Source organism: Phyllobates terribilis, unplaced genomic scaffold, assembly GCF_046119375.1.
Source record: "Phyllobates terribilis strain yellow unplaced genomic scaffold, ASM4611937v1 Scaffold_8__6_contigs__length_399053987, whole genome shotgun sequence".
In the NCBI taxonomy this organism is placed as follows: Eukaryota; Metazoa; Chordata; class Amphibia; order Anura; family Dendrobatidae; genus Phyllobates; species Phyllobates terribilis.
Genome location: NW_027362768.1, coordinates 153140979 through 153168787, shown reverse-complemented (window position 1 = coordinate 153168787; position 27809 = coordinate 153140979). Strand labels below are relative to the sequence as shown.

The following is a 27809-nucleotide window of genomic DNA, read 5'->3' as shown; positions in this document are numbered from 1 at the left end:
AGACTTGGTTGCCTGTAGCCTCCACTTCGGCACCCATTAGGAGCATGGCTCTTCCAAAATCCAAAGCGGGCGCTCCCAAGACTTGCAGTGCCTGGTCCTTTTTTGACACAGTTGCAGATGACATTTGCTTTGTCAAATGCAAGCTGTGTAATCAGAAGGTGAAAAGAGGGAAAAGTGTCAGCAACCTCAATACCACAAATATGTGGAAACATGTGCGGACCAAGCACGTGGTGGAGCTACAAAAACACACTGAAGACCTAGGCCAACCTACAGCGCCACCTACCACCTCTTCAGCTCGTGTTGTAGCCTCTTCCGCCAGCTCACACACAGCTGGTTCGGCTTCCTCACAGGATCGCCATGGAAGAACCTCTGGCACTGTTGTACAGAGACACAGTGTAATTCCACCCACAGCACCACTTTTCCTGTCATCCTCACACTCCCAGGTCAGTATACAGCCATCGTTAGCACAGGCATGGGAGAAAAGGCGCCCATACTCGGCAAACCACCCCCGACCACAAGCTCTGAATGCAGGCATTGCAAAACTACTGGCCCTTGAAATGCTATTATTCAGGCTGGTGGAGACTGACACCTTCCGTAACTTTATGGCATTGGCAGTCCCACAATACAACGTGCCCAGCCGCTTTTATTTCAGCAGGCAAGCCGTCCCTGCCCTGCAACAGCATGTAGAGGGAAAAATTAAACATGCGCTACAAAACGCCGTCAGTAGCAAGGTCCACCTGATCACCGATGCGTGGACCAGTAAGCATGGACAGGGACGATACCTTTCCCTCACTGCCCATTGGGTAAATGTTGTGGAGCCGGGTACAGATCTTGAGAGTGGCTCTGTACGTGTTCTGCCAACTCCAAGGATTTCAGGAATCCAGTCTGTACACATTGACTCCTCCTCATACTCCAGTTCCTCTGAATCAGCACTGCAGGAGCCGTCACGGTCTACCTCCACATCGACCCGTGAACGGTTACCTGTTATGATGACCGATATGAGCACAGCCGTGGCCAAACGTCAACAGGCCGTATTAAAATTTATTTATTTGGGGAATCGAAGCCACACAGCGCAGGAGCTCTGGAATGCCATCAAGCAGCAGAGCGACGTGTGGTTTGTGCCAGCGAATCTCCAGCCAGGCATGGTAGTGTGTGACAATGGCCGAAATCTGGTGGCAGCTCTGGGCCTAGGCAACCTCACTCACATCCCATGTCTGGCACATGTGCTCAACTTGGTCATGCAGAGTATTTTGAGGGACTATCCGGATCTTGATGCACTGCTTCACAAGGTCTGCATGCGGCGTTCCAGCAACGCAAGATCGTGCATTGCAGCTCTGCAGCGCCGATTACGTCTTCCGGAACATCGCATCATATGTGACCTACCCACCAGGTGGAATTCAACGTTACATATGTTGGAGAGGTTGTGTGAGCAGCAGGCAGCAGTAATGGAGTACCAGCTGCAGCAGGCGAAACAAGTCACAGTGGGCGCCGTTCACACTTCACCACCACTGAGTGGGCCTCTATGAAGGACATTTGCCATGTTTTGCATGCCTTCGATTATTCCACGCGGATGGCGAGTGCAGATGATGCACTAGTCAGCATGACTATCCCCCTTATCTGCCTGCTTGAAAAAACACTGCAAGCACTAAGGGAGGAGGTTTTGGAAGAGGTGGAGGATGAGGAGTCACAAATGCCATCTGCCTCTGTACAGTCTGCGCATCGTGGTCCCTCACAAAGGCCTAGGCAGGGGACACTTTGTGAGGAGGATGAGGAGGAGTCAATGGAGGAGGAAGACATCTGTTCAGAGGAGGGAGGTACACAATGCTCTAGTAGTCAGTATCTAGAGCGAGGGTGGGGTGATGTAGAGCAGGCAGAGATCACGCCTCAAGCAGGGGACAGCATTTCTTGGCCAGTTGGCAGTCTGCAGCACATGGTTGATTTCATGCTGCAGTGCCTGAGAAACGACCGCCGCATCGCCCACATTCTCAACACGGCTGATTATTGGGTGTCCACCCTCCTAGATCCTCGCTACCGGGACAACTTACAAAGCCTCATAACACCATTGAACCGGGAGCGTAAAATGCGGGAGTACCAAGACGCACTGGTGCATTCCATCATGTTCTCCATTCCAACCGAGAGCAGTGCGGCTAGTGCTTTACAAAGCAGCTCAGTGCGTCGAGGCAGTGGAGGAAGCTCTGCACAAAGAGGGAGCAGAAGCAGCGCCTCAGCACAAGGCAAGACCAGTATGGCCCAATGGCCCAAATGTGGCAAAGTTTTGTGTCCCCGCCGCCACAAATGTCTACACCATCACAGACGGCTCCAGTCAGCAGGAGGCAACGTTTCCGTCAGATGGTGACAGACTGCATGTCTTGCCCTCTCAGTGTACTCCCAGACGGCTCTTCCCCCTTCAAGTTTTGGGTCTCTAAGCTGAATACATGGCCAGAGCTTAGCCAGTATGCATTGGAGGTGCTGGCTTGCCCTGCTGCTAGTGTATTATCGGAACGCGTCTTTAGTGCTGAAAATGGTGTACTAACAGACCGTTGCATGCGCCTATCCTCCGATAACGTTGATAGGCTTACTTTTCTGAAAATGAACAAGGCCTGGATCTCGCATGAATTTGCCAGTCCTCTTCCAGAATAAATAATTGGTTGGCAACAGTATTCAGGTCTCCTGTTGTGTTCATGTTTCTACCACCTGAACTGTAATCCCTGAGCTCCCACACCACCAGTTGCTGCTCAGAAGTACCGTCTGCACAGTCAACGCTTGCTCCAGTGTTATTGGGGTTCAGTAACGTCAACTGATCCCCAGCTGTGTGTCCGGCAAATTCTCCTGCTCTGTCCACATCCACTGTACTACTAATTTAAAACGTGCTCCAATTACACCTCTGGCTCCTCTGTTTTTAGTATTTACCCTGGGCTCCAACACCGCTAGTTGCTGCTCAGAAGTGCCATCTGCACAGTCAACGCTTGCTCCAGTGTTATTGGGGTTCAGTAACGTCAGTTGATCCCCAGCTGTGTGTCCGGCAAATTCTCCTGCTCTGTCCAATCCACTGTACTACTAATTTAAAACTTGCTCCAATTACACCTCTGGCTCCTCTGTTTTTAGTATTTACCCTGGGCTCCAACACCGCTAGTTGCTGCTCAGAAGTGCCGTCTGCACAGTCAACGCTTGCTCCAGTGTTATTGGGGTCCAGTAACGTCAGCTGTTCCCCTGCTGTGTGTACGGCAATTTCTCCTGCTCTGTCCACATTCACACTACTACAGATTTTAAAGTTGCTCCAATTACACCTCTGGCTCCTCTGTTTTCAGTATTATCCCTGAGCTCCAACACCGCCAGTTGGCGCTCAGAAGTGCCGTCTGCACAGTCAACACTTGCTGCCATGTTATTGGGGTTCAGTAACGTCAGCTGTTCCCCTGCTGTGCGTACGGCAATTTCTCCTGCTCTGTCCACATTCACACTACTACTAATTTAAAACTTGCTCCAATTACACCTCTGGCTCCTCTGTTTTCAGTATTATCCCTGAGCTCCAACACCGCCAGTTGGCGCTCAGAAATGCCGTCTGCACAGTCAACACTTGCTGCCGTGTTAATGGGGTTCAGTAACGTCAGCTGTTCCCCTGCTGTACGTACGGCAATTTCTCCTGCTCTGTCCACATTCACACTACTACAGATTTTAAAGTTGCTCCAATTACACCTCTGGCTCCTCTGTTTTCAATATTATCCCTGAGCTCCAACACCGCCAGTTGGTGCTCAGAAGTGCCGTCTGCACAGTCAACCCTTGCTGCCATGTTATTGGGGTTCAGTAACGTCAGCTGTTCCCCTACTGTGTGTACTGCAATTTCTCCTGCTCTGTCCACATTCACACTACTAGTCTACTACTGATTTTAAAGTTGCTCCAATTAGGCCTCTAGCTCCACTCTGTTTTTAGTATTTACCCTGGGTTCCAGCACTGCCATCTGTTTCCCAGCAGTGTCTTTGGCATGGGTACTCCCTCCTGCCCAGCCTGGTTCCAGCACGCCAGCTGTTTCCGGGTAGTGTCAACGACACTTTGCCTCCAATGCGTTGTCCTGTCGTGTTCCAGTTGGGTTAGCCGACTCTATGGTGCCTGCAGTTTAGGTGACTCCTATGTGGTGTAGCGTCGGCGTCCCTGCCCTCTGCTAGGCAGGGACGCTGTTCCCCTCACCTCTCTGCTCCGAGCCCGGCATCCTCCTCCCGCTCTGCGGGCAGCGCGCGCTCCTTCCCGGCCACTGTGCTTAGGGCGCGCGCGCGCTTCCTCCCTCTTAAAGGGGCCGCGCGCGCCGTCCTAAGGAGTCCCCGGCCAATGGCCGGAGGACTTCACCATATATAAGGCACCTCCTCCAAAATGGAGGTGCCCGAGCAATGTTGTTGCACTGTTCACTACTCTGCTTCAGCCCTCAGGTCCCGTTGCCAGTTACCTGCCTGATTCCTGCCAGAGTCCTGCCAGTTTGCTGTCTGTTTCCTGCCTGATATTCCTGCTACCTGCCTGCTAGCCTGAGGTCCGACGGTCTGCCTTACTACTCCTGTCAGTCTGTCTAAGGACCAGCTTGCCCGCTAACCTGGGAGCGCACATCAACTACCTGCCTGCTTGCCTGAGGTCCGACGGTCTGCCTTCCAACTCTTGTCAGTCTGTCTATGGACCAGCTTGCCCGCTCACCTGGGAGCGCACATCTGCTACCTGCCTGCTAGCCTACCTGGAGGCTCTGCCGTCACGTGCTGTGACCACCTGCCTGTCCAGTGACTCCTGTCCGCTCACCTGGGAGCGCTCATCTGCTGCCTGTCTGCTAGCCTACCTGGAGGCTCTGCCATCACGTGCTGTGACCACCCGCCTGTCCAGAGACTTCTGCCCGCTCACCTGGGAGCGCTCATCTGCCGCCTGTCTGTTGGTCTTCCTGGAGGCTCCGCCGTCACATGCTGTGACCACCCGTTTATCCAGAGACTCTCGCCTGCTCACCTGGGAGCTCACGTCTACCATCAGCCGCCACAGGTCGTACCAACCCTTTACCCAGAGACTGCCCCGGTCACTTGCCGTGACCTCCTGCCCGTTCATCCAGAGACTGCCCCGGTCACTTGCCGTGACCTCCTGCCCGTTCATCCAGAGACTGCCCCGGTCACTTGCCGTGACCTCCTGCCCGTTCATCCAGAGACTGCCCCGGTCACTTGCCGTGACCTCCTGCCCGTTCATCCAGAGACTGCCCCGGTCACTTGCCGTGACCTCCTGTCCGTTCATTCAGAGACTGTCCCAGTCACCTGCTGTGACTGCCTGCCCGTCTACCCTGGTCGCCACCCGCTCCCTTACAAGGACCGCCCCCTTGTATAGTAGCTCAGAGGTTCCGCCTCCCAGACCCGTTACATGTGGGCTGCGGGATCTGGCAATGAAGGCTGGTTCCATAGTGCCAATAGGACAAGCACCCCCTGTTGGACTGTGGGTTTCGGTAACTGCGGCCGGCTCGCGGCCTTGCAACTTTTTTTTTCATGGGTACCTTCTGTTACCCATCCAAGTTCCAGTACCGTCAGCTGGTTCTCGGCAGTGCCTTTGGCTTAGGTGCCTCCTTCTCGGTATCCAAGTTCCACCAACGTCTGCTGGTCCTTGGTAGTGCTTTCTGGCACAGGTACCTCCTGCTTAGTAACCGAGATCCAGTACCGTCAGCTGGTCCTCGGTAGTTCCATTGGCTCTTGCACCTTTTGCTACCCATCCGAGTTCCAGTACCGTCAGCTGGTTCTCGGCAGTGTCTTTGGCATGGGTACTCCCTCCTGCCCAGCCTGGTTCCAGCACGCCAGCTGTTTCCGGGTAGTGTCAACGACACTTTGCCTCCAATGCGTTGTCTTTTCGTGTTGCGGTCAGGTTAGCCGACTCTATGGTGCCTGCAGTTTATGTGACTCCTATGTGGGCTGCGGGATCTGGCAATGAAGGCTGGTTCCATAGTGCCAATAGGACAAGCACCCCCTGCAGGACTGTGGGTTTCGGTAACTGCGGCCGGCTCGCGGCTTTGCAACTTTTTTTTTCATGGGTACCTTCTGTTACCCATCCGAGTTCCAGTACCATCAGCTGGTCCTCGGCAGTGCCTTTGGCTTAGGTGCCTCCTTCTCGGTATCCAAGTTCCACCAACGTCTGCTGGTCCTTGGTAGTACTTTCTGGCACAGGTACCTCCTGCTTAGTAACCGAGTTCCTGTACCGTCAGCTGGTCCTCGGTAGTTCCATTGGCTCTTGTACCTTCTGCTACCCATCCGGGTTCCAGTACCGTCAGCTGGTTCTCGGCAGTGCCTTTGGCTTAGGTGCCTCCTTCTCGGTATCCAAGTTCCACCAACGTCTGCTAGTCCTTGGTAGTGCTTTCTGGCACAGGTACCTCCTACTTAGTAACCGAGTTCCAGAACCGTCAGCTGGTCCTCGGTAGTTCCATTGGCTCTTGTACCTTCTGCTACCCATCCGAGTTCCATTACCGTCAGCTGGTTCTCGGCAGTGTCTTTGACTTAGGTGCCTCCTTCTCAGTATCCAAGTTCCATCAACGTCTGCTGGTTCTTGGTAGTGCTTTCTGGCACAGGTACCTCCTGCTTAGTAACCGAGTTCCAGTACCTTCTGCTACCCATCCGGCTTCCAGTACCGTCAGCTGGTTCTCGGCAGTTCCTCAGCCTTCTTGTACCTTCTGCTACATTTCCAAGTTCAAGCTTTTTGAAATGGTTCTTGGTAATCACTCTGGATCTCCCTGACGAGGACCCTGAAGACTACCCTGAAGAAGACGAGGACCCCGAAGAAGAGGACCCCGAGGACGAGGACCCTGAAGACGAGGGCCCTGAAGACCACCCCTAAGAAGACGAGGACCCCGAAGACGACCACCCTGAAGACGAGGACCCCGAAGACGACCACCCCGAAGAAGACGAGGACCCCGAAGATGACGACCCTGAAGACGAGGACCCTGAAGACCACCCCGAAGAAGACGAGGACCCCGAAGACGACGACCCTGAAGACGAGGACCCTGAAGACCACCCCGAAGAAGACGAGGACCCCGAAGACGACGACCCTGAAGACAACGACCCTGAAGACCACCCCGAAGAAGACGAGGACCCCGAAGACGACGACCCTGAAGACAACGACCCTGAAGACCACCCCGAAGAAGACGAGGACCTCGAAGACGACGGCCCTGAAGACGAGGACCCTGAAGACCACCCCGAAGAAGACGAGGACCCCGAAGACGACGACCCCGAAGACGACGACCCCGAAGATGACGACCCTGAAGACCACCCCAAAGAAGACCAAGAAGATGACCCTGAAGAAGATGACCAAGAGGACAAAGAACAAGAAGACAACCACCAAGATACAGAAGAACAAGAGACAGAAAACCAAGAAGCAGAAGTACAAGAAGCTGCAGAACAAAAAGCGGAAGAACATTAAGCATAAGACTAAAAATCAGAGCAAAAGATATTATCTAAATTATAAGCAGAAGAAGACTAAGCAGTGTATGGGGGTGAGTCCGTTCCTCCTCGTGGTGCCCCTGGAAAAGACCTGCTGCTGCAGGCCAAACTGAACGCGGACAAATCCTGTTGTAAATCTTTTGTGACGAGCAGAACGAAAGGTGTAATGTTCAAACTTTTATAGATAACAACTACAGGAATGCCTGTCACAAATAAGAATATGATGAAGAAGAAGAATATGAAGAAGATGAAGAAGTAGAATATGAAGAAGAATAATAGTTGAATAAGAAGAATATGAAGAATGTAAAAAAAAAGAATAATACGAAGAAGGTGAAGAAGAAGAAGATGAAGAAGGTGAAGAAGAAGTTGATGAAAAAGATGCTGATGCTGAGGATGATGAAGGAGAAAGTGTGGGAGAAGTAAAAAAGAAGGTGAAGAGCATGGAAGTAGTGAAACATAAATATCTGACAAAATATAAAAAAAACTTAACATAGTCAATATTTCCGTAACTCAGAACGTCTTAAAAAAATATTAATTCCTGCTATTCCATTTGATTGGGCTAAACCTCTATGCCTTTATTGTCTCCCCCACCTCCCCCAATACATTCTACATTATTCTTAGTTGTTTTCCTTCATGTAGAATTAACCTACAAGGAAAGAAAGGGTTTATTTTCATTCCGATATTTGTGTCCCATTGACTTGCATTGGTTTCTGGTATCAGAATCGGCGATATCCGATATTTTTTGGGTATCGGTCCGATACAATCCGATCCGATATTTCTCGATATCGGAAGGTATCACTCAACACTAATTATCATTAAAGTGTTTTTTCAGACCTAGACTAATTTTTATCGAGCACTTTATCAAGTGGTGTTGCCATAAAATACACAATGTTAGGATTCGTCTCTGCTTGCTGATTCGATCGGTTCTCATGTAATTGTTCAGATACTGTTGAACTCCAGATGGTGGAGCCAGGTTTTCCCCCCACTCAAGGGCTCCATAGCAGCTGCAAATTTTGCACATAAACTCTCCTAAAGGAGAAGCTAGGGCCCACCGGAGGATTCTCCGGTTCTCTGGTTGGCCAGTCCAACCCTGATTTTGAGGTTCATACAATAAAAACCGAGATATTTATATAAACAAAGAGAAAGAATACATCTATAAGTATTCAGATGGATGACCCATTGACCAAAGATATATTTCCATAACTCCCAAAATGGATGTCTATGGTTGCCACTGGGCACAATCTGCTGTTATAATGAAATATTCTCCAGACAATCATTTATGAGCATATGTAAGTTTTATTATTTGGATGGAAAGGCTTATAAGTACATTTCTACCTAAAGAAACATTGTCATCATATGTGTATCAGATGGGAAATGATGCTACATTCTCCATTACAGATCCCATTAAGGATCATGATCTCTAATGTTCAGAGCCTACCAAATACATAACTCCCTTTATACCAAATAAAACCAATATGTTACACACAGATGGACCTGACCCAAGTAAGATCCAGCTGTATTTTTATCTTCATATATTTTTCTTTCATTGCATATGTCCTACAATTTATCCACATATAAAATACCTCGGCAGCTCTTCTGTTGTCGTTATCAGATATTCTCCCATGTTTTTTATCTCATAACTGACAGACAACATCTTAGATCATGAAGCCCAGGTCTCTGCATCTTTTTATGGAGACAGAAAAAAAACCCATTTCCTTCCAAATCAAACCCGTTTTATCACTCAAATGCATTTTTAAAGGATTTCACCAAAGGATTAGTACAATATCCATAACCATTTCTGCATACCATAAAGATTTCTCCTTCAGACAGCTTGGTTATAGTCCAAAAATAATTTTTTTTGTCTTTCATCTTGATTTAATTTGAAATTTAGTTCTCGATTGTTAAAAAAAAATAAATGGCCAAAAATTGCTAAGAAACAGATTTAAAGGCCATGTTCACACGATGTGTATTTGGTGCAGATTTTCCAAGCCTAAACTCTGCAGCATGCTACAGTACCAGCAACCAGAATTTGTTTTAACTTTTATTTTTTATCCTCTTAATATATTGCAGTCATCATATTATATAGCACTGTGTACTTACAATTTCTCATATTGCCTTTCTACCCAGCTAATTCTTCTCTTTTCCATTAGGTCTATGACATCACGTGATTAAAAATAGACGAGCTGAATCCTTCTAAGCTCCATGTAGAAGCAGGAAGTCTTTTTTCCATGGATGAGTAATCATTAGATCTACAATCCTATGTCACTGACAAAAAGAAACAAGGAAGAGAGATAAAAGAAAGAGGGGAAGGAGCAGCTAGGTCAGGAGTTGAAAAGGAGGTGGAGGTGGGCTGAAAGGGATATTTCAATGAGGTAGAATTGTAGTTCTAATGATGACTCATGCAGGGAAAAGAGACTTTCTGTTTCTATATAGAGAATAGAAAACTTCAGCTGGTCTGTTCTTAATCACGTGTTGTCATAGACCTAATGGAAAAAAGTCGAATTAACTGAGTAGAAAGGCAAAATGAGCAATTGTAAGTACACAGTTCTATATAATATGATGACTGCAATATATTAAGAGCATAAAAACTTTGATGGGAGTGCATGTTTAAAGAGTCGGTTGGATAGGTGATAAATGTATGAACACTGGTGGTCGAGACCTGTGGGACCACACCAATCCCGAGAATGTGGATCTACTGTTATCTGTGTGAAAAGAGTGAATGCAAGACCACCGCTCCATTCATTATTGCAGACATGGTCATGCCTCCTATGCACACTGAATGGAACAATGATCACATATGCACACTACCATTACATACAGCACCCTGGTTCTTGTGATGAGTGGGAGTCCAAGAGGTTGGAATCTCGGTGAACATACTTCCATCACCATCCAATGGATAAATGTTTGGTATATCAACAGAAAGTGACATACATTTCTAATGGAGGCCAAACTTGGGAACAACCAGGGGCCCTTAACTTATGTTCACCCAGATAAGGCTTAGGTAGTTACTGAAACAGATACTCTTTCTTCAATCTCCTGAAAATACATCTCTAGGTGAAACTGATGTCAGGAGACCCCCTTTTTCTTAATAGGTGGGTGGCTGTTAGGTTAAACCTCTTATTGTCTAGGGTGAGAAAGCCCTTTATTCTGTCAAGGGGAAAGTAAGATTACGGGTTTTCCCATTCATTCTTGATATATGAGAAAGAACAAACAACATTGAAAAAGAAAGCTTCTCACCCAGGAGGACCATAGACAGCCCACTGATCTCAAAGGGCATTTTTATAAGATTCTTGATTCATAGATTAAAGCAGATTAGTTTATCAACTGGTGGCTAGAGATGAGCCAATGAATCCGAAGGACCCTGGTTGACCCTGATTTCAGTGGCCAGATCAGTCCATGGCTGCTGGATGGAAACCCTACAAACCACCTCCTACCCGACTCCTATTTTGATTAGCCGGCCTGGCACAATGTCATCATTGCAATATGATGGACACAGAAAGTCACAGAAGGACAGCTAATCAAAAGAGGAGCTGGGGATATCGTCAGGTAGGTGATGGCTCACAAGCCTTCCATCCAACCGCCATGGAATACTGACCTAACCGCTAGAACCAGGATCCTGAAAATGTATTTACTCATCTCCACTGGTGGTGCATCTATCAAAGAGATTGAAAAAACTAGACTACTCTTTTAAGAATAATTAATTTTAATCAATCCGCAGGACATTGGTTTCAGTGGCCAGATCAGTCCATGGCTGCTGGATGGGAACCCTAAAAACCTCCTCCTACTTGATGATATTCCAGACTCCTCTTTTGATTAGCCGGCCTGGCACAATGTCATCATTGCAGTATGATGGACACAGAAAGTCGCAGAAGAACAGCTAATCAAAAGAGGAGTTGGGGATACCGTCAGGTGGTTGAGGGCTCACAGGGCTCCTATCCAACCGCCATGGAATAGTGACCTGGCCGCTAGAACCAGGATCCTGCAAATTAATTTACTCATCTCCACTGGTGGTGCATCTATCAAAGAGATTGAAAAATCTAGACTCCTCTTTTAAGAATAATTCATTTTAATCTGTTTTAAGGCAAAAACACATTTTGCTCAAGAACTCCTTCTCAATGAAGTATATAAAAGAGAATTTACTAATGAGACACATAAAGAACAAAGCTTTATACAAAGACTGGATTTATTTCGAATGATGAAATTCTGGGTATTTTTCTAAAAGATTCCTCAACTCTGTGCTAATATTTCTCCAAATAATAAATGGGACAGTCTGTGATACTGCTGCCTATTATAATGCATTTAATAAATTAAACGCCCACTGTGTTCCAATTTGTTGTAAAGTGGTTACACATGTGGCACAGATTTTCGTGCAGGCATGTGGACTGACTTGCCCAGAAATGTATGTTGTTGTTTAAGGACATGTTAATCGGTAACATGAAAATGGAGGGTGCTGTAACTTCTGCCTCTACAGTCAGCGGGGATTACAGGGCTTGATTATAGGCCATTGGTATTTTTCAAGAAAGTAGTTGGACCATTTTGTTAACCACCTGTGTAGCCGGCAGGATCCTTCGCACTCAAATTTTGGAAGAATTGACTAGCACGAGGTGATGGGACTGCTTTTTCCAATAGAAATCCATTTTTTGATGTCCATATACCGGTATGTGTGATATATTTCTTTGATCTCATTCTCCTGTGTATCTTATTTTAGATATTTCTAATAAAAATTATATTTTAAATTGTTTTACTTGTTGTACATCGCTTGTAGGGTTTACATACAATACCACGGAAGTAGCTTTACAGGGTGCAGAGGTAGAAGTTGCAATTGAACCTGGAACCTGAGGAGAGCCAATGGCTGCTCTGTCACATAAGAAAACACTAGAATTATAAATTACACATGGTAGGTGATTTCCTATTAAAGGGAATCTGTCAGCAGGCTTTTGCAATGTAATCTGACAGCAGGATTATGTAGGGACAGAGATACCGATTCCAGTGATGTATCACTTAGCTTACTGGGTGCAGGAGTTGTGATAGAATTGCAGTTTTCTCTGCTGCCGGTATAGCAGAGCTCGGAATGCTGAGCTGTGTATAACCTACCCACACTACTGATTGGCTGTGTATAACCCCACCCACACCACTGATTGGCAGCTTACTGTATATTCACAGAAAACTGCTAATCAGTAGTGGGGGTGCGGTTAGACTAGGAGGCCCGAGACACCTATTCCTGTAATGATAATCTCCAGCTGATAAAACACTGATTTTATTGAAACAGCAAAACACAGCCTAGTAAGTGACAAATCGCTGAAATCAAGGTATCAGCCCCTACATCATGCTGCCCTCCGATAAAATAGCAAAAAAAACTGCTTATTGATTCCCTTTAAAGACTTTACATATGGAACAAGAAACTTCAAGTTACAACTCAAATGGTATCACTGCCATTTCTGCTTTCTTAAACTAGATGGAACTGCCATTCTTGCTTAACCCTTGTTCCAGCCCTGCTTTAATTTTCCTACAAAGTGACAGAAGACCATACATGATGACAAGATGATCTTTTTTTCCCTACAAGGCTATCATCCATCTTTAATAAATGGACTGTGGTTGTCTCATTCTATCTCTTTATCACCATCGGGTCTTGACCATCTGATTCTCATTTTGTTTTTCATTTACAGAGGATCATGGTATTGTCTCAGCCCGGCCCAGAACATCTGCGTCTCAAATTCCAAAATTCTGCTTTCACTTTAAGTTGTCTTAAGAGTCAGAGAGCTTCTTAGACAAACCGTGACACTTTTATCACCGGAGATTACAACATATTTGATGGGAGATTCGACCATGATTAGTGTATTCCTTTTTTTTTTTTTTTTTTTTACATTTTTTGTAATCGTATTTCATGAAAATGATCTTTGTGATGATATCTACTGCCATAGTTCAACAATTATTACGAATACTAAATTACTCATTTCTAGTAATATTTTTAATATTTTTTTGTGTTATCAGCTGTTTATTAAAGTGGTTGTCTAGCTAAAAAAATAGACTTAAATGTGAGTAAAATAATAAATTAAACATATTAATAATTATAGAAAAGAGCAAAAAGATTCCAACTACCCTGGACCTTGTCCAGCTAAATCCTCACTGGCAGCCAGATCAGGGTATTGTTCACTTCTGCAGTGGGAATTGTTTGTCCGGCATCCTGGGTGCTTCTCCCACTTACTAGGTGGCCATGAAGCCATGACATGAATTTTGTCACAATGTCATGATGTGCATCACGCCAAGACGTTTCGATGTATGTAGCACCGCAATGGAAGTCATGCCACAGCGACAAGACACACGATGTGATGTCTCAATGTTCTCAAAAGCAGAAAAGGAAGTTGTTTTCTGCTATCAGTTATTTCTTAAAGGAGTTGTCCACTTAAACAAAATTAGTCTTAAATGTCCGTAACATAAATGATAACAAATACTAATTATAGAGATGAGCAAAAAAAAAAATTCGAACTACTCTGGCAGCCAGATCAGGGTGTGTTAACTTCTACAGGTGTTTGTCTGGCATCGTGGGCACATCTCTCATTTACTAGGCCCCCATGTTGGCATGACGTGTGTAGCACAGCAATACAAATCATGACATTACGACAAGACACATGTCATGACGTCACGGTGGCCTATTAAGTGCCAGAGGTGACCAGGGTGCTGTACAAAGTATTCTGGATCCATAACTTAGCTGCAAGTGTGGAGCTCTTGAGGCACCGTTTCTATGGATGTCTGTATAGAACCAGTACTCACACCAAGAACTTCGTCAGATAGCTTCAACTCGACTGCAGAGGCTTCAACTCGACTGCAGAAGTTTATTCTCAGTCTGAATTCTAGTATTATGCACAACAGTAACAGCAGTAGCTGCAAGAATTGCAGTAGGTAGAAAGACAATTCTGAACCAGGGATGTACAGAGAGGCACTTTGAATAATGGCAGACAAACACTAACTGGGGAAGAAGGGAGGAGTTACAGTACAGACCAAAAGTTTGGACATACCTTCTCATTTAAAGATTCTTCTGTATTTTCATGACTATGAAAATTGTACATTCACACTGAAGGCATCAAAACTATGAATTAACACATGTGGAATTATATACTTAACAAAAAAGTGTGAAACAACTGAAAATATGTCTTATAATCTAGGTTCTTCAAAGTAGCCAACTTTTGCTTTGATGACTGCTTTGCACACTCTTGGCATTCTCTTGATGAGCTTCAAGAGGTAGTCACCGGAAATGGTCTTCCAACAATCTTGAAGGAGTTCCCAGAGATGCTTAGCACTTGTTGGCCCTTTTGCCTTCACTCTGCAGTCCAGCTCACCCCAAACCATCTCGATTGGGTTCAGGTCTGGTGACTGTGGAGGCCAGGTCATCTGGCGTAGCACCCCATCACTCTCCTTCATGGTCAAATAGCCCTTACACAGCCTGGAGCTGTGTTTGGGGTCATTGTCCTGTTGAAAAATAAATGATGGTCCAACTAAACGCAAACCGGATGGAATAGCATGCCGCTGCAAGATGCTGTGGTAGCCATGCTGGTTCAGTATGCCTTCAATTTTGAATAAATCCCCAACAGTGTTACCAGCAAAGCACCACCACACCATCACACCTCCTCCTCCATGCTTCACTGTGGGAACCAGGCATGTAGAGTCCATCCGTTCAGTTTTCTGCATCGCACAAAGACACGGTGGTTGGAACCAAATATCTCAAATTTGGACTCATCAGACCAAAGCACAGATTTCCACTGGTCTAATGTCCATTCCTTGTGTTCTTTAGCTCAAACAAGTCTATTCTGCTTGTTGCCTGTCCTTAGCAGTGGTTTCCTAGCAGCTATTTTACCATGAAGGCCTGCTGCACAAAGTCTCCTCTTAACAGTTGTTGTAGAGATGTGTCTGCTGCTAGAACTCTGTGTGGCATTGACCTGGTCTCTAATCTGAGCTGCTGTTAACCTGCTATTTCTGAGGCTGGTGACTCGGATAAACTTATCCTCAGAAGCAGAGGTGACTCTTGGTCTTCCTTTCCTGGGGTGGTCCTCATGTGAGCCGGTTTCTTTGTAGCGCTTGATGGTTTTTGCAACTGCACTTGGGGACACTTTCAAAGTTTGCCCAATTTTTCGGACTGACTGACCTTCATTTCTTAAAGTAATGATGGCCACTCGTTTTTCTTTACTTAGCTGCTTTTTCTTGCCATAATACGACTTCTAACAGTCTATTCAGTAGGACTATCAGCTGTGTATCAACCTGACTTCTGCACAACACAACTGATGGTCCCAACCCCATTTATAAGGCAAAAAATCCCACTTATTAAACCTGACAGGGCACACCTGTGAAGTGAAAACCATTTCCGGTGACTACCTCTTGAAGCTCTTCAAGAGAATGCCAAGAGTGTGCAAAGCAGACATCAAAGCAAAAGGTGGCTACTTTGAAGAACCAAGAATATAAGACATATTTTCAGTTGTTTCACACTTTTTGTTAAGTATAAAATTTCACATGTGTTAATTCATACTTTTGATGCCTTCAGTGTTAAAGTACAATTTTCATAGTCATGAAAATACAGAAAAATCTTTAAATGAGAAGGTGTGTCCAAACTTTTGGTCTGTACTTTACATACATCAGAGTTGGACTACAGGGAGAAGGACAGGACAAACTTCTAAAAGGGGTGTGAAGAATGGCACCAGAGAGATCCCGCATTATCCCACCACTGCCGCCACTTGTGACGAATGGCAGCAGAGGGATCCCACAGAATCTCACCGCTGCCACCACTTGTGAAGAATGGCACCAGAGAGATCCCACAGAATCCCACCGCCACCACCACTTGTGATGAATCCACACCTCGCCACCCGCCTGACGTCACAATTATGTCAGAGAGATCACGTGATATGGATCTGCCCTTTGCACCAACGTGACATTCCACATCCCCTCGGGGACATGTAACGTTAGATTGGTACAGTTCTACATGGACACCCCCTGTCCACACGAGTACAGGAAGGCACCGAGAGTGAGAAGAGGTGGCTCACTCAGTCACTGATGTGGCACCAGACTTGCTCACACCCCTGACAGGCTGAGAGGCACCTTCACTAGCCCCAGTGAATCAGAACCTTGTCAGCCTGGTAGAGCTGCCACCAGTTCCTATTAAATATAATTCCCGCATCGGATCTAGCCAGACCCCTGCTACGCGGAGAGGCCAAACACAGTGGCCATAGGGGCTGCCGAAAGGCTGTGCCGTGTATCTCCTCATCCCTACATGCTATACTGTGCTGGGAGCTAGGGTGACATTCCTCCTGTTCGTGTGAGTCCAAAAATCTATTTGGTGTACCGCTGGGATGTATCGTATTCCCATAACTCGGTATTGAATTATACTTGTCTGACACAAAGGACGTGCCGCATGGCTGGGGTACACAGGGGGTCTTCCTGTGGCAGCTCCACAGCAGAAGGTGGGGGTTTTGTCACTCACTGTCCCTCAGCCCCCTCCCTTCTTCTTTAGCTGCAAAAGTGTCCGGTTACAGCTGTACATTGTAGACCTCTATAATCCCCCACCAAACAGGGCACAATGATTGACATGGGATTATATCTTGAATATTCTTCACAAGGGGCAAACCTAATTGCATAGAAGCATAACTATAATACTACAATCATAATACAATACTGTATAATTCTCAAGTTGTGAAATATGACAAAAAGGATTTCCAAAGCAGAAATGAACACTGGACCAAGGTAGTCTGAATCTTTTTTCTCATTCCTAATGCTTCGGCTATCCAAGTATCCAATCTTTTGCTATCTCCTCCAGTCTTGAGTTCAGGCAACAAACCTCTAGCTTGTACTGGATAGTGTGTTGGGCACTTGACCAGTGCTGTGTTTGAAGGGGTCTGGTTAACCAAACGTGACTAGCTAAGACAGCCCCCTTCCTGTCACAACCAATGAATAGACAGACAAGAGGTCAAATTATCTGAAAGAGCCAATCAGCAGCCTTTTCATTTTGCACTGGTCCCTTGTAGACACAGACAAGGCTAGACCTGGAGCAGCCAAACCAGGGATTGGAAGAAATAGCTAAAGATTGAGGCAGCTGTTATAATAGAAACATATTAATAGTACTATTCTTTACACATTTACAGTAGGTATTATTATTATTATTATTATTATGTTTAATTTTGTTTGACTGAACAACCAACCGCTTTAAAAGGAGTGTACTCTTTTATTTTAATGACTTTTTATATGATCTGATAAGACTTTAGGAAATAAATAGGGAAAGGGTTCAAAAATGTAACCTATTTCTATTAATCAGAAGAATATCTCCTAAAAGGATCGTGACTCTGCATTACATGGTTGCCTATTAGATTCAATGAGAGCCCTATAATATTAATTTAAAAGCAGGAATTATAGTCAGATGTAAAGTCACTATCCCATAATGTTGAAATGAATAGCCCCAGACAACCCCTTCAAATATCCAAAATGAAGAATAGCTACAAAAAGAGTCTCTTTTTTTCACCTAAGTTTTGTATGCCATCAATTTGTACAGTAGAAGCATAAGCCACTGGAATTAATGGGAGCAATGTAATGCTTTACTTTGCCCTGTGGGGGCGCTGAAGGGAACTGAACATTTGCTGCTCTTCGGCAGATTAAAACTAATTTCTTGGGTCTCATGAGGGTCACCATGGGGTCACCATTGGCACATCTGATCAGGAAATATTCAGCAGACCATTCAATCCAAAAATAACCGTAAAAAGTGGGCCAACCCTTGAAGGAATGTCATTGAATGCAATAATATAACAAACCATCAAATATAACCACTATTCTAGGTAAAACCTTTTTGGCAAGACAGAATTTAATGACTTAAAGAGGAATAATAGCTCTTATGAGAAAGTTACATCCTTAACCTGTCTTATCCGCACCCATGTAGGGTCCAAGAATGTAAAAAAATATCCTTCTTCCCGCCAGACCCAGATGATGGTAGTTCTGCAATTGCCATAATATCTATAAGACACGGCATTACAATGAATAACACCATCGTCGATTTCAATCTTGTTCTACAAAATGAATGAGTCAACGAAAGAGTAACACAAGGTCATTTGAGACTGTCAGTCAGGAAAACAGACCAGCCATTTATCACCACGTCAGATTGTAGCCTCAGGCTGGCTACAAGACTATCCTAAGGTCACTGGTCACAGACAGGAAGTTACCGGAATAAATATAACAACAGATATGGAAGCATTTTTCTAAATTCTCCTCCAGTTGAGGATGAAACAGCACTTTCCAAAAACTTTTGACATGTAGAGACAGAGTGTTGAGACTCCCACCCATCACTGAAAGGAGCAGAAATGCTCAGCTGAGAGCTACTCTCCTTCGAGACAGTAGACGGGATCACTAGAAAGTCTATGAGCTTGTTTTTAGTCTCGGAGAAGAGCTGAGCTGATCACTTCTTCTCCTTCATTAACTTGATCTACAGAGGTGGCAACATCAGGGTTGGGTTTATTCTGACTTCACATATTTTATGTTTACAACATACCGTAATGTGGCCATATAACGTAATATGTTGTTTCTGGAAAAGCTAGCTAATAATTAATATGACTTCCATAGCAGCGTCCTTTAGTTATGACCCCAGTAATATTGGGTGCCATCCAGAACATAAAAATGGACCAAAAGGGTCATATTATATCCAATGATAAGTATATATTGAGAACTGCACCAGGTGGAGAGGATGTATTGCTTAAGTAGTTGTCAACTACTGGACAACCCATTGACCAACAGAAATAAAAACTGATACCTCCTGAACTTTTGCTGCTCTACAGCCCTCACTGGACGCCGCCATCGGAAACTGGTGGCAGAAGCAGCAGTGAGTTTAGAGGAAACAACACCAACCCAAGAGGTGAGTATCAATTTTTTTTTCCACCACGGTGAGACCATTAATAAGAGGTTGTCCTGCAGTGGACAATACCCTTCAACCAGTGGTTGCCAAACTGTGGCTCTCCAGGATGCCAGGAGTTGTAGCTTTGCATCATAATGATGACCATTGGTCTGAGTCATAAGTTTGGCCAATTCAATTTAGAATAACACAATTTTGCTTTGACACTGTATAACTTAAAGTTAGATGGTGGAATGGCAGTAGAATATTGCGTGGACATCCCGTTTAAGGCTTCTTTATATTGGGTAATGTGCAGTAAGCCACTGAGTGGCGAATGCCTCAGAAGGCTTAGATGTAGAGAGTGTGTTAGTGCAGCGACTTATTTCGATAATCATTAGACTACCGGGCCATGCGCTGGGTTTCTCTTTGAATATAAACTAAGAATTGCTCTTAAGCCTTTCGTTATGATGAGAGGACTTATGTGCAAAGACTCGGGAAGTCCATATAATTGGGCTTTGTTGCTGCACATTCCTTCCAAATCTTTTCAGACAAATCAAAAATCCTGGCGCTCACAAGGGCCAACCAGAGGGACAGCGCTGTAATCCCATTATTTCCCTGGGCAAATGAGATCCACGTGTGGAGCAACTGTGTTGTAAGGGCATAAAGGGGGAAGGTAGAGCAAGTCGTGAGCAGAGGTTACTCATGTCAGACTAATGTAACCTAACCATGGTAGAAGGCGGCATACAAGGGACGGGTGTATAGTCAGAAGAAGAGGACTGGTAAATATATGGGAAAAATCCCCGCTAAAAAAATTCTATTCATCTGTTTCTAAGTTACAAGAAAAAATGAGTGACCGCTAACATGGCCACTATGAAGTTTATATTTGGGGTCTCAGACCACTAAATCCCAAATCTGACTAGTTATGGAGGGTTTTGGAGATAGGATACTAGTTTTAACAAGACGTGCCATTCAGATACTAGCAAAGACTTATTAGTGTCTGATTGGGACGAGTTATTCACATTAAGACATGATGTATTATCATGGGGGTCCATATTCTGGTACCCCCCACTGATCCAGAGAATGTAGGGACTTCAGTACTGTGCATTGCAGATTCTCAGATTCAGTGGAGGTCCTCTAGGTTGGACCTGCACCACTCACAAAGTGACGGCATATCTTAGTGGTCTACAGTGGGGATTGGGACACCCCTTTAACAGGATGTCAAATTAATAGGGCTAGCCTGTAATATCAGATATAATTCAGGGAAGGACATACCATTGGTGCAACCTGTGGGCCCAAGACATAAGGGGGCCACAACAACCTACAAAACAGGTGGAATTGTGCATTATGATGAGCTATTGTACTGCAAGGGCCCATATTCTGCTCTTGGGCAGGGGTCTCTACTGTTTTTGTCTTCTCCTGCTGGAAGGGGTTGTCTCATCTTTACCTAATCTCTTTTTTAATTCTCCATGAATATGCTCTTCATCAGGACTAAGATGCCAATTCATGTTTTGTGTATTTTTTTTTTAAGTCACTTTTCTTCTTTTGGCTTGCCTTCTTCATTGGTGTTTTTTGCGTCAATTTTTTTAAAACATGCTGCACGCGGTTCATGAATTTTGTGTAAAATAAAAGATGCTCTTTATTTGGGCCTTTAAAAGTTTTCTTTTTTTTACAACTTTTTATTGCAAAAAGTCAAATGTTCTGCAAAAATTTCGCAAAACTTGCGCCAAAAATTCAGGTGTACATTAAATCACTGCAGGGGGTGGAGACTAGAGTGCAAACTCCAAACCCTGGCCATGATAACTAACATTAAAAAAAAACAACAACAGGCAAATACATATAAAATAGAGTTAAATAAAAGAGTACAAATTAAAAGAAGAATAAGGTGCAAGTGAAAAACAAGCGAACAGCAAAAGCGAGACAAAAAAAAGGGCAAATGCAATAATGAATTGGACCTTTAGACTGATTGTGCATATAATAAGTTATATTGTGCATGCATTATATTAACATATTATTAATTTTGTTATGGACTAGTTTCTAGAGGCCTTGACTCTGTTGGAGCTAACAGACTCTCTTATGCTCCATGCAGACAATGGAGCCCAGCAGTGTATCTCCATCTGAAGATGATTAAGTTCGACTCCACTCAGTCGGGTGACGTCATTCATTTGGTGACATCATTATTCCTCACTTGGGGGCACCAAGACTATTCAGTAGCCACTGCCTAATTTCTGGATTGCTCAGAGTGATAAGAATGTCAACCAGTAGAGCAGCACCTCGTCTGTACTGATTCCGACTGAAAAGTATTTGCCCAGTAATTTATTGACCTATCATAAATTTTCCTAGAAGAAAATCATTTCCCAGATATTTAATGAGCACAAACCTGTGAAGAATCGTGGTTGAAGATGACAGAGTTGAGGTCTCCACAGTTGTAATGTTTTATGAGATCTTCAGTCGTGTAGGGGGCTTGAAAGCTTCCTGCCCGTAGACTTTCATGTTGCAGCAATGTCTGGTTCAAAGCAAATAAAACCTGGTAATGGAACAATAAAACAATGTTGGTCATGTTCATAAAATATGTAAAATACACATAAATAAAATCATATCTTGGAGATTCAAGTGATTAAAAGATTAGTTAAAACCCTTAGAGCTCCCATCAGGTTTATCACCATGACTTGCCTTCGGGGTGTGAAGCTTGTGGAATCACACCCATGGCCCGTGCCGAAGGGATCTTTACATAAAGTCTGACACCCACGGCCCATGCTGAAGGGGTCTTCACATAAGGTCTGACACCCATTGCCCATGCTGAAGGGATCTTCACATAAGGTCTGACACCCATTGCCCGTGCTGAAGGGATCTTCACATAAGGTCTGACACCCACGGCCCATGCTGAAGGGATCTTCACATAAGGTCTGACACCCATGGCCCGTGCTGAAGGGATCTTCACATAAGGTCTGACACCCATTGCCCATGCTGAAAGGATCTTCACATAAGGTCTGACACCCACGGCCCATGCTGAAGGGATCTTCTCATAAAGTCTGACACCCACGGCCCATGCTGAAGGGATCTTCACATAAGGTCTGACACCCATGGCCCGTGCTGAAGGGATCTTTACATAAAGTCTGACACCCACGGCCCATGCTGAAGGGGTCTTCAGATAAGGTCTGACACCCATGGCCCATGCTGAAGGGGTCTTCGCATAAGTTCTGACACCCATGGTTCATACCGAAGAGGTCTTCATATAAGGTCTCACACCTATGGCCCATGCTGAAGGGGTCTGTTTATAAGGTCTGACACCCATGGTCGAGCTGAAGGGGTCTTCGTATAAGGTCTGACACTCATGGCCTATGCTGAAGAGGTGGTCACATAAGGTTTGATCCCCATGGTCCGTATTGAAGGGGTCTTCACAGAAGGTCTGACACCTATGGCCTGTGCTGAAGGGGTCTTCACAGAAGATCTGATACCCACGACCCATGCTGAAGGGATCTTCACAGAAGGCCTGACACCCATGGCCCATGCTGAAGGGGTCTTCACAGAAGGTCTGATATCCATGTCCCGTGCTGAAGAGGTCTTCACATAAGGTCTGACACCTACGGTCCATGCTGAAGGGGTCTTCACATAAGATCTGACACCCATGGCCCGTGCTGAAGGTGTCTGTTTATAAGATCTGACACCCATGGCCGAGCTGAAGGGGTCTTCACATAAGGTCTGACACCCATGGCCCATGCTGAAGGGGTCTTTTTATAAGGTCTGACACCCATGGCCAAGCTGAAGGGCTCTTCACATAAGGTCTGACACCCATGGCTCGTACTGAAGGGGTCTTCACATAAGATCTGACACCATTGTCTTTTGACCAATATCGATTGATATATATTGTATATACAATAGTTTAATTTAGACTTTGCACAATTAGAGTATTTTTTGTATGGAACAGTTAAGTACTGTATGACGGTATTTACCTAGGCATTGTTTGGTAGTGCTACTTATGCACCGCACAGTACTATTTCCATAGTGTATGATGGAGGCAGCACTGTAAAGGATTTTTGTTTAGGTGCATGTTTTACTTTGCCGCTGTATGGCACTGTTGTTGTCCACCTTTGGGGACAATGTTTTCTTTTTTTACTTAAATGCATGTATTTTAGACCAAAAATGTATTTTTGCTCTTGGGTTTCATTAAAATAAATTTGCACCGTTTGCCTTCTATAACCTTTGTGCTGAGGAATGAGTTATCTGGGGATCTGTCAGTGAGCTCATTCCAGCTGTCAGATGTGAGAGTTTGTAACTCTCTTTATCTGTCTTTTTTCTAACTTGCTCTAAGCTAATTTATAACCACAGATCACATCAAAGTTGAATGTGCCAGTAAAAGCCAGATGGTGCAACATTTTTAATGAAACCCAATAGCAAAAATTATTTTTGGCCCAAAATACATGCATTTATGTAGAAAAAAAAAGATTGTCCTCAAGGGTAGACAACCCTTGAATGTCACTTATGATATGAAACTAAGTGGTATAATTGATTCTCACCTTGACTAGTTTTGCAGTAATGTATAACCCACTCCAGTATTACTCCACATCAAGACTCATATAGTTGGAATGGCAGCCATATTGGTTGTCAGTTTTTACCAACAGACCAGATCTAAAATTTTAGGCCGATTCACTACTTAACCTATTTTTATAATGGATGAGCTTCATTTTTCTGATAAATAACTCCAAATCACCTGCTGAAGAGACTATGTCAGTAGGATCAGCCCTCCTTAGCCGTCTATATAGGCATGTAGGTCATAGGAAGCTGAATGAAATGATACCTTGATAACTTTGATCCGATGTCTCAATCAAGAGAAAGCTAAGTTTTTTTTAATATGTAAATGAGCTGTTAAGATCTATGGGCCGGACATAGATCTCCCTGAGAATCTGCCTCCAGAGCTTATTGTAAATGAAAGGGAGCGTTGCCAGTGTGAGACATGTAGATCAGGAGAGCAGACTGTCAGTCATTACATGTCTCACACTGGTAACGCCCCCTTTCATGTAAAATAAGCTCTGGGTGAAGATTCTCGGGAGATCTATGCCCCGCCCATAGATCATAACTAGTGTTGAGCGAGCACTAAAATGCTCGGGTGCTCGAAGCTCGGGCCGAGCTCGCCGTGATACTCGGGTGCTCGACCCGAGCAACGAGCCCAATGTTAGTCTATGGGAGACTCGAGCATTTTTGCGGCGGCTCCCCCGGCAGTCTTTTAAAAGCCTAACAAGTGCCCAAAACGATAGTGATAGTGCTCAAATGACATGGGGACAGCATGGGGATCGCCCCAGGAAGCATTTCTGACCCCCAGGTCACTGCTGTCAACAACGTGGTCAGAGGTATTAATACACTTTTACAGGCTCAAAATAAAACGTTCAAAAACGAAAATGAAAGTGCTTTCCTGTGAAATATGTTAAGGATAGTGTTGAGCGATACCTTCCGATATCAGGAAATATCGTATCGGATTGGATTGGACCGATACCCAAAAAGTATCGGATATCGCCGATTCCGATACAGGAAACCAATACAAGTCAATGGGACAGAAATATCGGAATAAAAATAAACCCTTTCTTTCCTTGTAGGTTAATTCTACATGAAGGAAAACAACTAAGAATAATGTAGAATGTATTACGCGAAAAGCCGGCAATTCAGCAGCGGCATACACCGGTACCCGACAATTTACAACAGAAAGAATAGAGCTTCACACATAGATTAGATAGATAGAAACATGTCAGTCACATATATATGAAGTACAGTGACAGTGTTGCTTACTGTACTTGTCATTTAGTGTAAAGGATTTATTTAAAAATATAATAGTGTTTTCATGCACTGTCTCTTTAAAAAAGCCGGCTGGCAATTCAGCAGCGGTACCCGACAATTTAGAATAGAAGGAATAGAGAATCACACATAGATTATATAGATAGAAACATGTCAGTCACATATATATGAAGTACAGTGACAGTGTTGATTACTGTACTTGTCATTTAGTGTTAAAATAAAGGATTTATTTAAAAAAAAATTGGCATGGGGTTCCCCATAATTTTAGTCTCTAGCGGAGGTTAAGCAGACGGCTGGGGCAGATGTTTGAAGCCTGGGAAGGGGGAAATACCCACGGAGCTTCCCAGGCTACTAATATCAGCCCCCAGCTGAATACCTAGCCTTTACTAGCTATTAAAATGGGGGACCCCCTCAAAAAAATGACGTGGGGTCCCCCCTAATTTAATAGCTAGCAAAGGCTGGGGGCTGATATTAATAGCCCAGGAAGGGTGGCATGAATATTGGCCCCCTCCCAGGCTAGAAATACCAGCCGTCAGCCGCCCCAGAAATGGCGCATCCATAGGATGCGCCAATTCTGGCACTTAGCCTCGCTCTTCCCAGTGCCCTGTAGCGGTGGCAGTGGGGTAATAGGGTTGGGGTTGATGTCAGCTTATAATGCCAGCTGACATCAAGCCCAGGTTAGTAATGGAGAGGCGTCTATAAGACACCCCCATTACTAACCCCATAGTCAAAGTTAAAAAAAAAAACACAAACACCCAGAATAAAATCCTTTAATTGAAATAAACACACAATTCTTTATTGTTCTAAATTAAACTATACTTACCATCACGCCCATTCCAGCTGAAGCCAACGATCTCCTGCAATAAAAGAAAAATAATAAAGCAACCTCATCCTTACCTTTCCATGGTTCCCAGGACAGTTTCAGCTCTGCTACATCGAGATGACAGGCTGGAGTGCAGCAGAACGCTGCCATCCAGCCTGTCATCCCGCAGACACTGAGAAGCACAGGCTTGCTTGCGCTCCTCAGTGTCTCTCTGTGACGGCATCCAGATGAGCCGAGTTCATGTCCAATGAACTCGGCTCACCTCATGCACGTCACTGACAGCGTGGGAAAATTCTCCTGCACTCAGCGCTTCAGCGTGAGAATTTTCCCACACTGTCAGTGACGTGCATGAGGTGAGCTGAGTTCATTGGACATGACCTCACCTCATTCACGTCACTGACAGCGTGGGAAAATTCTCACGCTGAAGCGCTGAGTGCAGGAGAATTCTCCCACGCTGTCAGTGACGTGCATGAGGTGAGCTAAGTTCATTGTCGGCTCATCGGGATGCCGTCACAGCCAGACACTGAGGAGCGTAAGCATGCCTGCGCTTCTCAGTGTCTGCGGGATGACAGGCTGGATGGCAGCTTTCTGCTGCGATCCAGCCTGTCATCTCGATGTAGCAGAGCTGAAGCCATCCTGGGAACCATCGAAAGATAAGGATGATGTTGCTTTATTATTTTTCTTTTACTGCAGGAGATCGTTGGCTTCAGCTGGAATGGGCGTGATGGTAAGTAGAGTTTAATTTAGAACAATAAAGAATTGTGTGTTTATTTCAATTAAAGGACTTTTTTCTGGGTGTTGTGTTTTTTTTAAATACTTTACTAGAAATTCTTGGTGGTCATGTCTAATACTGGCGTGACCCCATGAATTTCGGGCTTAGGGCCAGCTGATAATGCCAAGCTGGCCTTAACCCCTTTATTACCCAGTGAGCCACCGCACCAGGGCCCTGGATGAGTTGGGTACAGCGCCAGAAGATGGCGCTTCTATGATCGCGCCATTTTCCGGGGTAGCAGCGGACTGCAATTTGCAGCGGGTGGGGCCCAGAAAGCTTGGGCCTCCCTGCGCTGCGGATTCCAGCCCCCATCTGCCTAGTTGTACCTGGCTGGACACAAAAATAGGGCGAAGCCCCACGTATTTTTTTTTTAAATTATTTCATGAAATTCATGAAATAATTAAGAAAAAAAGGCCTTCCCTATATTGTTGTGTCCGGCCAGGTACAAATAGGCAGCTGGTGGTTGGGGGCAGCCCGTTCCTGCCTGCTGTACCTGGCTGGACACAAATATAGTGCGAAGCCCCACGTCAATTTTTTTTTAATTATTTCATGAAATAATTTTTTAGAAAAAGGGCTTCCCTATATTGTTGTGTCCGGCCAGGTACAAATAGGCAGCTGGTGGTTGGGCGCAGCCCGTTCCTGCCTGCTGTACCTGGCTGGACACAAATATCGGGCGAAGCCCCACATCAATTTTTTTTAAATTATTTCATGAATTTCCTATAATTAATATAAAAAAATTGACTTGGGGCTTCGCACCATATTTGTGTCCAGCCAGGTACAGCAGGCAGAAACGGGCTGCGCCCAACCACCAGCTGCCTATTTGTACCTGGTTGGACACAACAATATAGGGAAGCCCTTTTTTTCTTTATTATTTCATGAATTTCATGAAATAATTTAAAAAAAAAATACGTGGGGCTTCTCCCTATTTGTGTGTCCAGCCAGGTACAACTAGGCAGCTGGGGGATGGCCCAAGCTTTCTGCCCCCCCCCCCGCTGCAAATTGCAGTCCGCAGCCACCCCGGAAAATGGCGCGTTCATAGAAGCTGGATGCTGTACCTGGCTGGCATACAAAAATATGGCAAAGCCCACGTCAAAATTTTTGGGAAAAATTAATTAAAAAATAAATAATAATTTAGGGACTGCATCTTTATTA

At 44.9% G+C, this 27809-nt stretch overlaps 1 protein-coding gene across 3 annotated transcripts in view; it reads right to left on the bottom strand.

Moving 5' to 3' along the window:
- Positions 1–27809, bottom strand: part of TRABD2B (TraB domain containing 2B) — a 408394-nt gene that overhangs the window by 239343 nt on the left and 141242 nt on the right. For 2 of the 3 annotated variants that reach the window (XM_073643517.1, XM_073643519.1), the window contains exon 3: positions 21656–21802. The exons of the other annotated variant lie outside the window; for it this stretch is intronic. In XM_073643517.1, coding sequence (XP_073499618.1) covers positions 21656–21802 — 147 coding nt within the window. The remainder of the gene's footprint in view (positions 1–21655; positions 21803–27809) is intronic. 3 annotated transcript variants of the gene reach the window in all.